The sequence below is a fragment of the Neofelis nebulosa genome, chromosome X (genome assembly GCF_028018385.1).
Source record: "Neofelis nebulosa isolate mNeoNeb1 chromosome X, mNeoNeb1.pri, whole genome shotgun sequence".
In the NCBI taxonomy this organism is placed as follows: Eukaryota; Metazoa; Chordata; class Mammalia; order Carnivora; family Felidae; genus Neofelis; species Neofelis nebulosa.
This window is the reverse complement of record NC_080800.1, coordinates 6,870,830-6,888,408: the sequence shown is the minus strand read 5'-3', so window position 1 is coordinate 6,888,408 and position 17,579 is coordinate 6,870,830. Positions and strand designations below refer to the sequence as shown.

The 17,579-nt window shown below is 51.7% G+C and overlaps 2 protein-coding genes across 8 annotated transcripts in view; one reads left to right on the top strand and one right to left on the bottom strand.

The window, feature by feature from the left end:
- The window catches only part of GPR143 (G protein-coupled receptor 143), a 63,650-nt gene extending 50,235 nt beyond the window's left edge, over nt 1–13,415 (top strand). The window contains exon 9 of the mRNA XM_058713567.1: nt 11,623–13,415. Coding sequence (XP_058569550.1) covers nt 11,623–11,705 — 83 coding nt within the window. The 3' untranslated portion in view covers nt 11,706–13,415. The remainder of the gene's footprint in view (nt 1–11,622) is intronic.
- The window catches only part of TBL1X (transducin beta like 1 X-linked), a 230,332-nt gene continuing 213,246 nt past the window's right edge, over nt 494–17,579 (bottom strand). For all 7 annotated transcript variants that reach the window (XM_058713565.1, XM_058713560.1, XM_058713563.1 and 4 more), the window contains 7 exons: nt 14,538–14,598; nt 11,683–11,804; nt 8,612–8,686; nt 8,092–8,219; nt 5,537–5,702; nt 3,172–3,273; nt 494–2,220 (listed from right to left, as the gene is read on the bottom strand). In XM_058713565.1, the coding sequence (XP_058569548.1) occupies nt 2,194–2,220; nt 3,172–3,273; nt 5,537–5,702; nt 8,092–8,219; nt 8,612–8,686; nt 11,683–11,804; nt 14,538–14,598 (681 nt within the window). In that variant the 3' untranslated portion in view covers nt 494–2,193. The remainder of the gene's footprint in view (nt 2,221–3,171; nt 3,274–5,536; nt 5,703–8,091; nt 8,220–8,611; nt 8,687–11,682; nt 11,805–14,537; nt 14,599–17,579) is intronic.

The window sequence follows — 17,579 nt, the reverse complement described above, 5'->3', positions numbered from 1 at the left end:
GCCACAGAACTCGGACCTTCCGGGCTAAACACTTAGGGAACGGAGCCTGAATCAAATACCCAGCTTGTACACAGAGCCCTTTTTGGTCTTCTGCAGACGGGGCTTGCATAACTCGGGTATCCAAGCGGAGGGCAATGAACGATCTAGAAGGAAGAACACACCCTGGCTGTTGCCGCCGGTCCCCGCACATTCCACATTCTGCGGGAGGCTGCTGTCCTGCCGGCTGGATTTTGGCTTCACGGACGGACGCCACCCTCCAAACGACACCCTGTCTCACTGCTGGGACGTGCACCCAGCCGAAGCCTGCCCCCGACCGGCACCCCTGCCCCCGGGCCTGACCAGCTTCCTCGCCCCTTCGTATGCCCGCTGGGAAACAGAGGAGAGAAGAGGCCCAATCTTTCGCTCCTTCCCCGATGCTAATGTAAAAAACAGGTCAGTGTCGGGTTAGGACGAGAGTACAAAGGGCACCTGATCCAATGAAAGGAAACTCCTCTAGGAACACAAAGCCATGTTTAATTTTTTAAAAACAGTAAAAAGATTCATTATTAAAAAAAAAAAATTCTTTCTCCTGGTCTCTTGTGAGAGAAAGAAATGATGAAGACAGCAGAAATTATTAGTGATGTTCTATCTACGTAATTCACCTTCAGGACTGAGAGTCTCCCTTTCCCGTTCATTTCTGTCACTATCACACCGGGTGAGATCCCGGAGGCTTTTAGGTGAGCTGTGCAAGGACCGGTCAACCGCTCTCGGCGAAGCGACCGTGGGTACTCAGAGCGCCGTGAACAAGAGGTCGCTAACAGGTGACAGGGAGCCCAGCTGTCAGTGTGGATGGCTTCTTCAATTCCATTTGGTTTGGGAAATGCTTCCTGGGGTCAGAGGGCACTGTTCTTGACTCCTCTCGTGCCGGCTACGAGGGTGAACACCCCGAAACGATGCGACACTCTTCTTTGAACCAAAAAGCGCCGGGATTTGCGTCTCTCGCTGCAGAAGCATCCCCCCCGCTGACCCCCAGGACCCACCCAGACTTTTCCACCCAGATTCCTAACCGCCTTTCACGATGCTGCAGGGAACGGAAAGGCCACCTCAGACCCTGCCTGTGTCCTCCTAAGATTTGCTTAAAATATGAATCACACAAAGCTCTCTGTGTCTGATGGCCATTTTAGGATTTTAAAATTGTTTTAACATAAAAATATTTTTTTTTTCCAAAAATACTCCGGGCTCTTTCTCTTATAAGTATTTTTTTTTTTTTTTCTCCCGTAAAAAGTCCCCGTGCCCTGCCTTCTTACATAAAGCACTTATTATGCGCCGAAAGTGCCCTTGAGACCGAAGATCCGAAGCAACTATGAGAAAGGGACAGCGAGTGAGCGAGGGGCGGTGAGGGAGAGGGAAGAAGGGCGGAGGGGAGGATGAAGGGACGGGAAAGCCGACCGTCAGAGATTCTGGCATGGTGTCCACGAGGCTGCGTCTACGGAAGGCGTACTCAAACCAACACCACACCGCACGAAGGAGAGGTGGAGGGGGCACACAGTGGGAAGGAAGCAACAAACCAAAACCAGTTTCCATCTCAGACCGAAGGCCCCCGGACGACAGGATTCCAGCCAATACAAAAACCACCGGACAAAGAAGATTCTAGAAAATAGAAAGTGTTGGGATTACAAAGTTGCGCGTTTCATCGGTACAAACTGGTCTTTGAACATCCTTTGTGAGAGCAAGTGCAGTGTCCAAATTGTTAGGGGGAAAAAACGAACCCACCACGTGGAGGAGAGTCCCCTCCCCCACTCTTGGTTTTATCACAGCATTTTTTTTTCTTTTCTTTTTTGGCACAGCTTTTTTTGTTTGTCTTCTTTTTTCCCCTCTTCGTCTTTTCTCCTCTCAACTATCAGAGCCTGTTCTGGATGGAAAGCAAACCGTGCCCCCGCCTAGCCGGTGGCTCCATGCTTCCCAGGCTGAATGTTCTGGGTGGAAACCATTCCTTCCCCCTTTGATATGACTGTGTATGTTTCTGTTTTAAACTTCTTGATGAAGATTACGAGAAAGTAGAGACTCCTGTGGCCAGGATGAACTGATTTCCAAGTACACTCTAATGCAAGTCAAGTTCGTACAGTTTTGGAGCGGAAAGAACGGTGTCTGAGCATTGCTGCTTCACACATTCACTGCTGGTCCGTTAGAATTCTCTTCTAGGATAGTTTGTGTTTACTTTCGGAGATCTAAAACACACACCTGGAAGGAAACAGAAGGTGCCTCTTATCTTCACAGATGACAGCAAGATGCCTTTTGAGCCCCTGGACCAACTCCGGCCCGCCACCCATGTTCTGTAAATAAAGTTTTATTGGCAGCTTTAATAAAAGGCTAGTGTGTGAGCATGTGACCCAGCAACGCCAAGCAAACAGCACTACGTGGAAGCTCCAGGTCGAGGGCAATGCCAGGAACCAGTGGGGGAGGGGCGGGCTACGTGACGGAGAGGACGACTCCAGCCCGAGCACACAGACGATGGGAACATTTGCGGCCCTCGCGGACAGTCGCCGAGCCAGCCCCACTGCTGCCCCCCCCGCCTTGGGGCTCATGGCAAGGCCAAGTGCGGGAACGAACCAAGAGGCTAGACATCTCACGGGAGCAGAACGAGACCAGGAGGCCATGCCTTTATCACAAGAGGTCAGGGTCACAAACACGGAACTAAGCTAGGACCAAGTTTTTCAGCCTCGGCACCGGTGACACCTAGAGCCAGATCCTTCCCTGCTCCGGGGGCCATTCTGCGCATTGTGGGAGGACTGGTGGCCTCCCTGCCCTCCATGCACCAGATGTCAGTAGCGACCCTGTCAAAGTAGTGACAGCCGAGTGCCTCCTGACATTGTGACAGGGCAGGATCACCCCTGTGGCATCCTCACGGGGCAGAATGTCCCTAAGAAAATGCTGGCCAGAATGACAACCTGGAAGGGAGGAAAGAGGTGGCCATTCACAGATGGTGCCAACCCAGGGGGTCAGCCCAGAAGTTTCCTTCACCAGAAGCACGTCTGTGCAGCGCCTGCGTGCAAAGCTGGTCAGAGACCAGGGTCCGTCACACCCCCTGCAGCTGCACTCGGGTATCAGCTGCCCGACGTTTCGTCTTTGTGCCCCGCCCCTCCCCTCCCTTCCCCACCCGCCCCTCCCCGGCAAACCACAGGTGCTACTTACAGAGCCATCGGACGCGCTGGCACCCACTTTGTCCCCTCGGGCATTCCAGCACACCTCGAAGATGCCGCCAGTGCCTCGGTAGCTGTGGACCAGACTTCCACTCTGCAAAGCAAAGCAGTCATCGCTTACGACGCAAAAGGACACTCGAAACACGGACGCGGTAGCCGGCGCGCCTGGGTGGCTCTGTCTGTTAGGTGTCGGACTCTTGGCTTTGGCTCAGGTCATGATCTCATGGTTCATGGGTTTGAGCCCTGGGTCAGGCTCTGCACGGACAGTGCGGAGCCTGCTTGGGATTCTCTCTCTCCTTCTCTGTCTGCCCCTCCCCTGCTCATGCTCTCTGTCTCAAAAATTAACAAACAAACGTTAACAAAATAATAACACAACAAATAAAATGTCTCAAAGAGGGGGCACCTGGCTGGCCCAGTTGAGCTTGTGACTCTTGATCGTGGATGGGGTTGTAAGTTCGAGCCCCACATTGGGTAGAGAGTTTACTTAAAGTCTTTTTTTTTTTTTAACGTTTTTATTTATTTTTGAGACAGAGAGAGACAGAGCATGAATGGGGGAGGGTCAGAGAGAGGGAGACACAGAATTGAAACAGGCTCCGGGCTCTGAGCTGTCAGCACAGGGGCCCGATGCGGGGCTCGAACTCACAGACCGCGAGATCGTGACCTGAGCAGAAGTCGGCGCTCAACCGACTGAGCCACCCAGGCGCCCCAAAGTCTTTAAAAACATAAATAAGGGGCGCCTGGGTGGCTCATCGGTTAAGTATCTGACTTTGGCTCAGGTCACGGTCTCATGTTCGCAAGTTCGAGCCCCGCGTCGGGCTCTGTGCCGACAGCTCGGAGCCTGGACCCTGCTTCCGATTCTGTGTCTCCCTCTCTCTCTGCCCCTCCCCCGCTCACTCTCTGTCTCTCAAAAATAAATAAAAATGTTAAAAAAGCAAATAAAATGTCTCTGAGTTTTGTGATTTCTAAAACGGGGGTGACAGGGTTTGACGACTTTTTGACAGCAGGCAGCACTTAATGAATGAGGTCATGTTGCAGACCCGCCCATCACGCTTTCTAGTGTTTCACCGAGAGCCTCTGGCACGTTGTTCCTGGCGTGGGGCTGGGGGGTTTCTGGGAGGCCTGTCTGGGGCTGAGCAACTCGCCTTGGTGTCAGCCTGCCTGCACGTAGGGCCCACCATCGCCTCTCCTTCTGCGAGAGAACCGGTTTATGTACGGCACTCCCCGGGGAGCCTGAGGTCTCCGGGACGCCCGCACCCCCATGCCAGTGAACTTGGCTCATCTACCCCCTTTCCCTGCCACAAGGGGCCATGGGCTGGAGAATGCAAATCCATCTGAAGGTCAACCCAGCCAAAGGGGATCAAGAAGGTGGGTCAGATTAAAAGGACAGAAGCGGGGCACATAATCCACCCTGAGATCCAACAGGCTGTTTTCAACACCTCCTACCGTAACAGCATTTGTCTTCCGTCAGGAGAGCCGAGAGCTGACTGCCCGATACAGTACTCTGTACTGGGGGTGCCTGGTGGTTCAGTTAAGTGTCTGACTCCCGATTTTGGCTCAGGGCATGATCGCAGGGCTCGGGAGTTCGAGCCTCACCTCGGGCTCTGTGCTGACAACGCAAAGCCCGCTTCGGATTCTCGGTTTCCCTCTCTCTCCGCCTCTTTCAAAAATAAGTTAAAAAATCTTCTGTACTATACCAGCTCCTGTCATTCTACTCTCTATATTCAGAATGCTATTTACCCTCAGTTATGGCTGCAGGTACTTCCAGTGGCAACACTGAACCAAACATTCTCTTTTCTGATAACACGACGACCCATCATTGACCTATCCTTTGCTACCCGAACACCGTTTCAGTCAAAAACCATTAAATGGCATGAGCACAGCAAACACACTCCTTTGTGCTCCTTGGTTTGCTGCACGGAGAAGGTACTGGTGTTGGTGGGGAGCGTAGGAGGTCAGGGCCGGCCTGGCACCCCTGCCCGGTAAGCTCGGACGGAAGGACGCCTCTCCCAGTCGAACCCGTGTGACCGACAGCGTTATCTCTGGAAAGGGCTGGGCGACACTTTGCTGAGATGACCGCAGGTCATCTGCAGGTGGAAGGTTTCATGCCAGGGGCTTAGAGAAAGTCGAAGACGGGGAGATCCCTTGATGAGGGGGCGGGGGGGGGGGGAAGGCCCACAGCCCCGCGGCGCTGAGCCCGAGGTCCGCCTGGGCAAGGCAGGGTTTGCTTCCAGGCTCCGTGTGAGGCCGCTCGTTCCTAAGCACAGACTTCCCAGTCGCCGCTCCTGGCCTGGGTCCCCACAAACACTGTTTGGGCATTACTTCTGGAAAGGATTCGGTCGCGGCAATCAGGGGATTACCTGAGTATTCCAGATATGCACGCACTTATCGAAGGAGCCACTGGCCAAATATTTCCCGTCAGGGCTAAAAGCTACGCTGTAGACAGGCTCCTGATGCTTGGTTAGCGTGTGGACGCAGACGCCTCGCTCCACATCCCACAGTCGGACCGTAGAATCGAACGAAGCGCTGGAAAGACAGGAGAGAAAACATCATCAGAGAAACACGCTGGCTTCTTCCTATTTCCCTAAGACACTCAACGGATCTCACGTGCTGTTTGTCCTTCCTGGCCCTGAGGTTTCGAGACAGTGACTGGGCATATGCCTTTTCTTTTTTTTTTTTTTTTTTTTTTTTTAATTTTTTTTTTTCAACATTTTTTATTTATTTTTGGGACAGAGAGAGACAGAGCATGAACGGGGGAGGGGCAGAGAGAGAGAGGGAGACACAGAATCGGAAACAGGCTCCAGGCTCTGAGCCATCAGCCCGGAGCCCGACGCGGGGCTCGAACTCACGGACCGCGAGATCGTGACCTGGCTGAAGTCGGACGCTTAACCGACTGCGCCACCCAGGCGCCCCAAGCATATGCCTTTTCTAAAATGTGACTTGGGCATATTGAAAAAAGCCCATAGTTAGAAAACAAATCTTTTCTTCCTTTCTTCCAGGGCTGTTATTAAGGAAACCAGGTGACATCCACATTCATTGCTTTCTGCATGTTCTATGGAGATGAATGATATGTGCTCTTGTATAATATTTACTCGATTTCTAAAATGCTCCCTACAGTCTTGGGTGCCTGGGTGGCTCAGTCGGTTAAGCCCCCAACTTCGGCTCAGGTCGTGATCTTGAGTTCGTGAGTTCGAGCCCCACGTCAGGCTTTGTGCTGACAGCTCAGAGCCTGGGGCCCGCTTCGGATTCTGTGTCTCCCTCTCTCTGCCCCTCTCCCGCTCACGCGGTCTCTCTCTCAAAAAATAAACATTAAAAAAAAAAAAAAGCTAAAAAATAAATACTCCTGCAATTTAAAACATCTATTGGGGTGCCTGGGTGGCTCAGTCAGTTGAGCGTCTGACTTCGGCTCAGGTCATGATCTCACGGTCCGTGAGTTCGAGCCCCACGTCGGGCTCTGCTCTAACAGCTTGGAGCCTGGAGCCTGCTTCGGATTCTGTGTCTCCCTCTCTCTGCCCCTTCCCTGCTCATGCTCTGTCTCTGTCTCAAAAACAAAAACATTTAAAAAAAAAAAACCCAAAAACCAACATCTATTGTTAGCAACTAAGATGATACCAACAGTCTGGAAAAAGAGCAACCTGAGTGACTAAAACTCTTACTCCAACAGGAATTAAAATTACAATCACATCCAAATATGCAACCACACTGTCTCGAGCTCGAATTGGACTTATTTTCAAGTTTAAAAGAACAGCATGTAGCACAGAGCGGTTATCTGCTGTGCTCTCACCAGGGACTCAGGCACTGCTATGTTCCCTTTATACCTGTTCGCCGAAAGGATAATTTATGCTCGTGACACAAGAGTCCCTTTTGGGCTATCCAAAACCGATTCTCAGTGTGTTCTCGTAGTAATTTAAGTGGATTTTAGGAGAATTGCTTGAAATAAGACAATTACGGTCTCCACGTTCTTCTGGTTTCAGTCTCTCAGCAGGCGTAGGAATTCCTTCCAGTACTTTCTAAGAGACGGCCTGTGGTGGAGCACTTGCGGCAACAAGAGTCCTTGCCGCTCGGCGAGGCCGCCACCCCCCATCCCGCTCCGTTGCAAAGATGGAGCGTTCTTCCTGATCGACACCTGTCACCTGTGCCCACATATCCGTTCTGTGCAAGCCAAGAGCCAGCCCCTGGTTGTTCTGGTAACCAAACATCCCGCCCAAGTCTCATCCCTTCCCGGTGAAGCAAACACACCCACGTGGCTTTGGACTGTGGCTCCCAGATCCCTAGGTCTCCTGGCTCAGTCTCAGAGTCTGTTGGTTTGTTTTCTGAATGTTCTTTTTAAAACACAATACCCAGAGTAGAACATTACGTCCTGAAAGGAGTCTAACGAGCATCATGACCAACCAGTTCTGCAGACAGCGGCCTAAAGTAATGTGGCTCTGGGGAGGCCACCTCTGCATCACTTATAACCACTCTGGCCAATTGTGGCCTGACTGGTCATTCCTCTCCGCCCGATGCTGGTGTCACAACAGAAATGGTCGGGTCGGGTCTGGTGTCACAGCATAAATTGTTGGGTCGGGTCCGGCGTCCCAACTGAATTCCGTTTCCTTTCTGTGTCTTCACAAAAACCTTCACCAAAGCAAGGGCTCAAAGCCTGGCCCCACGACCAGCCCCTCCCACCAACCTCATGGTTCAAATGACCCTCATCCTCCAGTTACGAGTCACCTGAGAGTCTCTCGGTGCATTCAAAGCGGGCTAGCCACTTCGTTTCCTTTGGAAGGGCGTGAGCAAACTCGCAACACCCCTCAGCAAAACTTCCTGTTCCGTTTGGATACAAAAAACTCTTACTGGCCATGTGGCGAGCTGAGACAGCGAGCAAGGCTGCTTTCAGGAACCGTGCCTGGGCTGTGGGCCGTGTGCCCTTTACCTTGCTAGCATGATGTTGGAATTTGGGTTGCTGGTGGCTGGCCCGGTGGGACTCCACTTTATGGTGTAGATCTCTTTGCTGTGGGCCTGAAGGTCATGGACACACGTATCCTGCTTCATACTCCAGATCTAGAGAACACAGCGGGAACAATGTGAGCAGACGCCGTCTCTGCAGCCAGGAATGGTTCAACATCACCTATTCCGTGAACCTAAGTCACATGTCTGGCTCCTGGGAAGGTCGCTGCCCGGTCGGCAGTTGGCCGGCCACGCAGTGCCCAGAACAGGGGCAGACAGAGGGCTAGGGCGCCACGGGGAAGGGAAGGACTCTCAGCAGGATCCGTGACGGACACACGGGAGTTAAGTGGGTGACAGCGACATCTAGTTAGCGATGGGGACAAAGTACAGAGGCAGGAAGAGTGTGGGGAACAACCAGGCAGAGAGGAACAGTGAGTGGAAGCTACGCACAGAGTACGCGGGGTTGTGTCTGGGAGGAGACAGCACGTCCTTTCAGACAGCCGTACCTTTAAAGTCATGTCATCAGAGCAGGACGCTAGCAGCATTCCAGAAGGATCCCATTTGATGGCGTTCACCTCGTTCTGAAAGAGCAAAGGGTTTCAGAAAGAACGGCTTGCGAGCAGATACCACAACCCGCCACCAGGTGGCAGCAGCGCTCTGTCGTCCACCGGGAGCCTATTTGCCTCTCGCCCGGATGGCAAAGATGGAGACGCCGTGGCATTTCCTCTCATTTCCCTCTTTTCCTTACTCCGCCTTTCACATTTGCATAAAAGCACAACCATGTGCCGCACGGAACCAGCCGCCTCGTCTGCATTTCTCTAAGGAAAAACACAGTCTCAACTAGGAAGGGAGCCAAGTGAATTTACTCATGATTCGGGGCAGCACATAAAACCAGGAAGACCACGGTTGTTTACAAACTGACTCTGAAAATCGTTTTCCTAAGTCCTTTCACTACGGCTGTTTTCCGTCTAGATCCGTTCCAGAAACTTCTCTTCTGGGGGAGGGGGTGGGGGCGGGGGCGGGAAGGGTGGAAGGAGATTTAAGCCAGGGCTTTAACGCAGGTTGAAGGCCACGTGACCTAAACGCACCAGCAGACGAACGCGGCCGTACAAGTGGTAACTGTTAGAGACACACCCACAGACAAAATCCCCGAGGAGGGCAAAGAGCTCAAAATCCAGAGCAAACAGCACGGAGACAAAATGCCGCAACACAGCACAGGTGCAAAGTTGTAGCGGGCGGCCGCAGTGTGCTGTGGGGGCAGAAAGGAGTGTGGCTGCAGACGGCCTTCTGGATGGGCCGGGAGGCGGGATGACCCTGAGGCCCGACCCCGAGGCGGAATCCTGAAGGATGCAGGTAGACGCAGCCCCGAGGGACACCTGACCCTGGGCTGGGGAGGGCGCGCTGGGCCTGGCGAGCTGGGGAGCAAGCCTTCCCAGCAGGATGACTAGAGCCCCATTTGCCCAGGAGAGTCCCACCCACGCCTGCCGTCCTGGCCTGACAACTGATTTCAAACTAACAATTAACTTTCCAATCAATCTCACACTCCTAAGCCCTCTGGTTGGGGTGATAACTTTTATGGTCACGCTACTGGTAAAGGACACTGAGTTTTGAAGGGTGTGAGGCGGAGACGTGACAGGCCACATCTGTGTTCCGCGCACTATCAGGATAGCCTGGAAAAAAAGGGAGGAAGGAAGCTTGGGAGTCCCAGGGGCAGGCCACTGGCTGGGCGAAGGGAGGACAGAGGGGCCGGGCCGCAGACGGTGTTCGTGCGTGTGCACGTGTACGCGAGAAAGCGGGTCCGGGATGCCAGCAGAACCTGGTGCCCAGCGACAGGTGCTGCTCCGGGGACAGACTCAGCAGCACAGGGCAGCTAGGCTGGCTTGATCTACCCTACGGGCAGATGGCTCAGGGCCCAGGAGCGTGGAGCCGGACCCACGGACTACCCCCAGCGAGAGCCATCTGTAAATCCTCTAGGGTATGGCAAACCCCTTCCCCGGAGTGGAGTTTTCTCTCCCTACCTCCGCAACCCAAGTCATAATCACCAGAAGGCGACCAGGGTTGGCTCAGAGTCTCGGGAAGAAACGTGTGATGGTGACAGAGCTCGAAGTGGGACAGCGGGAAGTCGCAAAAACTTCTATTAAAAGCTGGTGGGGGGGGGGGGTCCTGGGATTAGAGAAGAGACAGAAGAGATGAGCAAGATAAAGAGCAGGGTCAGTTGACTGACACAATGAGATGTTAACAGCACAGTCGATGCCTCTGCTTTTAGAAGCAAGGACCTGTAGGGACAGAGGCTGGCAAGGGTGACGAACGTGGAAATGACCAAGTGCTGGGGACAACGGCATCTGTGACCCTGGCAGGTCTTCCAACAGGGCTGAAGTGAACGGGGTTGCGAGGCTATAGAGATTCATCTGGAAAGGCAACGAAAAGCCTCATGTGCCCCACTAAGGAATCTGATCACACATCAGCTGGCAGTGGAGCTTCCTGGATCGAACGTTCCTTATTTTCCACGAACTTGAGGAAAATGTTGGCCATTGCCGTTTCCAGTATTTTTTCTGTTCCATTCTCTTTTTATCTCTCTCTCTCTCTCTCCATGTCACAAATATGCTAGAGTACTTCATACTGTTCATAGGTCATTAAGCGTCTGTTGGAAAGTTTGTTCGAGGCGTCCGAGTTCAGCTCAGGTCATGATCTTGTGGTCCGTGGGTTCGAGCCCCGTGTCAGACTCTGTGCTGACAGCTCAGAACCTGGAGCCTGCTTCAGATTCTGTGTCTCCCTCTCTCTCTGCCCCTCCCCCACTTGTGCTCTGTCTCTCAAAAATAAATAAATGTTAAAAAAAAAAAGTTTGTTCGATTTTTTATCACTTCTTTAAATTGGCTTATTTCTACAATGTCACTTGAGGCTCACTAACCTTTCTGAAAACTCCCATCTCCTGGTTGAACCCCGCCCCCCCCCCCCCCCCCCCCCCGCATTAAGATTTCCATTTCAGGGGCCAGTGGGTGGCTCAGTTGGTTAAGTGTCCAACTTCAGCTCAGGTCATGATCTCACGGTTCGTGGGTTCAAACCCCCTGTTGGGCTCTGTGCCAACAGCTTGGAGCCTGGAGCTTGCTTTGGATTCTGTGTCTTCCTCTCTCTCTGTTCCTCCCCCACTCTCACTCTGTCTGTCTCTCTCTCAAAAATAAATTAAAAAAAATTTTCCATTTCAGACATTATACCAGTCAGTTCTCAGATTTCCACTGGGCTATTGTTTTTAGAATATAGTTTTCCTTCCCCTGCCGATATTCCCCATCTATTCGTTCATTACAAGCATCCTGTCCTTTATGTCTTTGCACATTTTTGTAACTACTTTAAAGTCTTTCCTGCAGAATCTGACGTCTGACTCCTCTGACAGCCAGTCTTTTCTCCACTGCCTGCCCCCAAGTGGGTTAAATCCAACCACCAGAGATGCTACAAGAGCCCAAGCAGCAAAGGGCTGCAGGAGAATGGACCGAGTCTCTCTCTCCGTATCTTTCGATCCCAGGCACTGAGGAGACGCTCACCACCTCCCAGCACGTTCTCCGGAACCAGAGCCCGTACTTACCGTGTGTCCTTGGAAGGTTTTGACGGGGCGGTCGCAGCCGAGTCTGCAGACGTGAATACACATGTCTGTGCTACAGGAGGCAAAGGTAGTGTTGTTCTGCCAGTCTACGTCGAGAGCAGGGGCTGGACAGCAGGGGACAGCGGGAGGACATTGACATTTACCAGGTGTGCACAGAGCTCAGTTGATTTAAAACAATTAAAAGCAGAGTCTCAAGAAGCCTGATCTAGTAACACAGTAAAAAAAAAAAACCTTCCCAGTGTGAACACAGCCTCTTTTCCTCATAGACCTTAAAGACACCCCCGCCTCCCCCCCCCCACCCCCGCCCTGCACATCTGCGGAGCGGACACTCTGGAGAGACCCCCGTGACGGTTCACGTGCCCCGTGGCACGAGAGTCTGGCTCCCCTGACACAGTGAGAAAGCGGAGGGGAGAATCTGCACCTTGCTGCTTCCAGGAACATCACTAGTGCATGGGCTGATGTGACATATTTTAGAGAGGAAAGAGAGAAAAGCAGACGGAGAAGATTTCCTACCCTACGTTCAAGACGGCTCGATTTTTAAAAATGTCCCGCAACACATCAATGCACCCCTCAACTGCAGGGTACTGATCCCTTTGGGGACACAACTGGACGCTGGCTCAGGACTTGTGATGAACACCCCTTCTGACTCCTGGGCATTTCCTTAGGGGCTCTGAGAGCCCTGTGGAGGGTTTGGGGGATGGTGATGGCCTTCCCTACACCTCACAGCTCTCTCCCTGCACCAGACCTCTATCACACTACTCAGCATCCCTGCTGTCTCCTGACGCCTCCTTCTTTCTAGGAGAAAGCGGGTTAGCTTCCTCCAAACCTCTGATCACAAAGTTTTCATCAACTGATCAATACCATAACCATGTCTCGTGTGTTTCTTTTAAAGGCAAGTTAGCAGCGGGTCGGGAGAAGAATGCAGAGGACTCAGGCTAGGCTGACAATCGGACTGCCCCTTCTCTTCTTCAGTGTTTAAGTGAGACAGGCAAGCCTCTGCAGGGGTCCACGTTCCACAGTGGGTAACCGCACAAGGCATCCCATCAGCCTCTGCGTGCGGCTCCGTCCCGGAGTGGCTGTTGTGGCTGTGTACTTGGTCGAGAGTGAGCACGGGCTTCTTTAAAAGCCAAGACCGTCCCTTTTGGTCACATCCCCGGCAGTGTTTCAGGATAGCCCCACGGTCCCTGGGGCTCATTTCCCACGTGTACAACACAGAACGAAGGAACCGATCCCATGTGGTCGGAGTGACGCTCCCGTGAGCCTGAGAGGCAAGACCCCAGCTGCTCTCGCCTACAACACCGCCCCAGCTACATCCCGAATTCCCGGGCCACCCTCTGCACTGTGAGGGCCACGTGATTCATATACCTGGAAATAGGACGCTCAGGTGGGCACTTCAGGGGACAGTGTTTACCACCTGCTCATAAAAATTAACATCCACCAGCCCTTGCCGTCCAAAGAGGGGACCCTCTGTACTTAGGTGGCTGGCCTCACCGTGAGTCGGCCGCTGTCCAGGACCCTCAGAAGCCCCAGTGTGATCTCACCATTCAGTGCGGGTGAGCGACAGGTACCAAGGCCCAGCCATTGTGGGTGTCTGCACGGCCTCCCTGCCCACAGAGGGGCCGGCGAGGTTCAACGACCAGCATTCAAGGCTCAGCCTGGCTTTCTCTGCTGTTTTTTTTTAAGTGTAATTTTGAAATATTACTGTTCCTCCAGGCTCCCCCAGTGGTTGTGTTTTATAGCCCTACAGGATCAAGACCAGAAAGATGATGGTACGTGTGTGTCAGCCCATGCCGTTTCATCACACAGGCGGCTCTGTGCGACTGCCCCCCGCAGTCAAGATCCAGAGCCCTCCCTGAGGCATCCCAAAACTCTGCCTCCACTGATCTGTTCTCCAATCTAAAATCTCATCATCTTGGGGCACCCGGGGGGCTCGAGTCGGTTAAGCGCCCAACTTCGGCTCATGTCATGATCACACGGTCTGTGAGATCCAGCCCCGCATCGGGCTCTGTGCCGACAGCTCGGAGCCTGGGGCCTGCTTCGGATTCTGTGTCACCCTCTCTCTGCCCCTCCCTTGCTCACGCGTGTGCGCTCTCTCAAAAGTAAACATTTAAAAAAATAATGAAGATTAAAAATTATAAACCTCAGGCATCGAAGGGCACCTGGACGGCTCAGTTGGTTGAGCGTCTGACTCTTGATTTCGGCTCAGGTTATCATCCCGGGGTCATGGGATCAAGCCCTGTGTTGGGCTCTGTGCTGAGTGTGGAGCCTGCTTGGGATTCTCCCCCCACGCCCACTTCTCTCTCTCCCCTCTACAACCCCATCCCTCTCTCTTGCTCATGCACTCTAAAATAAAAAAAAATAACAATAAATAAAAACCTCGGGTACTGAGACTTAATGAGTTTTCTTGACAGACGGCTGTTCACACATGTTATCACACTGGTTTGGGGGGGGGGGCATGTCAGACGCGCCGTGTGATTCTGCTGGGAGAGGACCCTTGGAAAGGTCTGGATTTCACTTCGTTCACCTTCTGATTTTGCTTTGTATCTCTTCACTGTAATACATCTGAGCCCTGAGGACATCTACCTGCTGAGTCCGGGGAGTTCTCCCAGGGAACTTCAGAGTCTGGGCATGGTCTCAGGGAACCCCAACACAGCATCGCCCTGGGGACGGCAGGGCAAAGACGCCCACACCAGTTCTGCGGTTGGTGACATGCATTCCCCTGCTACCAGCTAGATTTCGTGGCCTCCTTCCTGCAATCCTTCGTGATTACTTTAAGGGACATTGAGCTGCCGTGGATTACCATTTCTGAATTCCAAAAAACAAAAAAACAAACTCACCGGAATGAAACGGAAACTGTTGTTTGGCTTCTCCTGTGTGGGCGTCCCAAATAATTGTTGTCTGTGCTCCGCAAAACAAAAAGAAAAAGTTAGCAACTCTTCTTCACTGAAAGATTTCCCTAGAAAAATGTAACACACAACAAAAGACCGAGAACACCCCTTCCTTCTAAACTGGCACGGTCTGAAAGAGACAGAATGTGAGTCACACAGGTCATTTTTAATTATCTGGGGACTACATTTAAAAAAAAATAGGAAAAAGAAATGGGTAAAATTAATTTTAGCAATATATTTTATTTCACTCCAACGTGGCCAAAATATTATTGTTTCAACATGCAATCAACACAGGAACATCAAGGAGACAATTTGGCATTCTGTCTTTCGTCTAGATTTTTGGGATCCAGCGTGTGCGTTTTAAGCTGAACAGTCTGGATAGCGACATTTCGTGAACTCGGCGGCCCAATGTGCTGGTGACAGACATAGCAGCCGGTCCTGAGACTCTGCCCCAATTGGGGGGCACGCTCCCTCAACCCCGACAGGGAAACGGGTTGAAAAGTGTGCATTTAATAAGCACCTTTCTGGCACTTTTCCAAATAAAGAGCTACAGACGCTGCCCGTCCTGACACTTCCACGACCATCACCCCAAGAATCGGGGATCTTCGATACAGCCGAGAGTAGTCGTGACCCTGGGATCAGGCCCCAGTTCACGGGTCGAGAAACAGGGAGACAAAATGATCTCCCTCCACCCCTTGGAAAGCAAAGTAAATCCTGGATTCTTAGGAACTTACTGATCTTGGGAAGATACGCAGGGAAGGAACCAGAGGCCGCTCAATGAACACCACCGGAATTAAGTCTTAATCAACTGGAACTTTCACCTTAATTGAAACCTTTCCACCTCCCTGTCCATGGCACTTAAGAAAGATTTTGCTTTGGGGCGCCCACGTGGCTCAGTTGATTAAGCATCTGACTTCAGCTCAGGTTATGATCTCACAGTCTGTGAGTTCAAGCCCCGTGTCAGACTCTGTGCTGACAGCTAAGAGCCTGGAGCCTGCTTCAGATTCTGTGTCTCCTTCTTTCTGCCCCTCCCCCGCTCGCACTCTCTCTCTCTCTCTCTCTCTCTCTCTCTCTCAAAAATAGACATTAAAAAAAAGATTTAAAATAAAAACATAATAAAAAGAAATATTTTGTTTTAAAGGGCGCTTGGGTGGCTGAGTTGGTTAAGTGTCTGACTTTAGCTCAGGTTGTGACCTAGCGGTTCATGGGTTTGAGCCCCATGTCGGGCTCTGTGCTGACAGCTCAGAGTCTGGATCCTGCCTCAGATTCTGTGTCTCCCTCTCTCTCTGTCCCTCCCCCTCTCCTGCTCTGTTTCTCCCTCTTTCAAAAATAAACATTTCAAAATTTTTTTTAAAAAATGAAAGCTTTTAAGAAGAACTGCTTATATTTTCTATCAGCTGCAGAAATTTCCAGAGGAAACAGAGCAGTAAGTATCTTTGAAACTCGGTTCTCTAAGTTTGGGGCCAGCTCTCAACCAATTAACTTTTCTTTTTTTTTTTTTTTTCGACGTTTTTTATTTATTTTTGGGACAGAGAGAGACAGAGCATGAACGGGGGAGGGGCAGAGAGAGAGGGAGACACAGAATCGGAAACAGGCTCCAGGCTCCGAGCCATCAGCCCAGAGCCTGATGCGGGGCTCGAACTCACGGACCGCGAGATCGTGACCTGGCTGAAGTCGGACGCTCAACCGACTGCGCCACCCAGGCGCCCCTAACTTTTCTTTTTAAGATTTTATTTTTAAGTAGTCTCTACACCCAAGGTAGGGCTCGAACTCAAAACCTGGAGATCAAGAGTCATATCCTCCCCTGACTGAGTCAGCCAGGCACCCTTAGACCGATAAATGTTTTTTGTTTGTTGTTTGGTGGAATACAGCTCTTTTCCTAACGTAGCCAGTCACAAACAAGCGAGTGTAGGACCCGAAGACTAACTGAATTTATAATGTGAATTTTCATTGGCCATACAGCTCATCACCTCCTACAGTCACAACTTCAAGTAAGGTCGAAAACCAGAAATGAATATAAAGGGGAGTCCCCGAGCAGGGACGCAAGTAAGGATGCAAAAATCTTAAAAAAAATTTTTTTAATGTTTATTTTTTGATAGATACAGAGTGCGAGCCGGGGAGGGGCAGAGAGAAAGGGAGACACAGAATCCGAAGCAGGCTCCAGGCTCCGACCTGTCAGCACAGAGCCCGAATCAGGGCTTTAATTCACGCCCACGAACTGTGAGATCATGACCTGAGCCGAAGTTGACGCTTAACCGACTAAGCCACCCGGGCGCCCCTGAAAAAACTTTTTAGAAGCGTGTGGAGGTCGAAGGGCAGAAGTTACTGGCAATCCAGGGCCCGTACCCTGTACCGGTGGGTCCCTAGGCAAGTCAGCGCGGGTCTCTGTGACACAGGGTGATACCACAGTGCCCGCCTCCTACCCTGGGAGCACTGAATTAGCCAACACACGTAATAGTTAATGTGCTTGTCAAAGGTGAGTGGTCATTTGTACAAGTCATTTTCACAATCCAATCAGCAGTACGGATGGCCAGCCACGTCCCAAAGTTCCGTGTGTGTATGTGTGTGTGTGCGCATCTGTAATATGTGAATTAGAACACCTCGGAGAAAACGTGATGTTGTTCCAGGAGAACGTTTAGAGAGTCAACCATAGCACTCAGCTTGTTCAACATTAGCTACTGGGCTGCTGGGTCCGAATGAGGGGTCTACTGGCTTAGAGAGAGAGAGACTAACCCAGAGCATTACATCCCAGTGTGGGGGTCAGCACACATTTTCCATCAAGGGCCACATAGTAAATATTTTAGACCAACACCACGGCAGGGTTTGTAAGTCATGGCCATTATTTTATATTAATTCTAGAACCTGAATGAACATGAAGCGGTAACTTAACAAGGTTCTCCAATCATCCTGACGTCAGTATGAACGTGTAAAGAAAGCCTTGTAGAGGGGCGCCGGGGTGGCTCAGTCGGTTAAGCGTCTGACTTCGGCTCA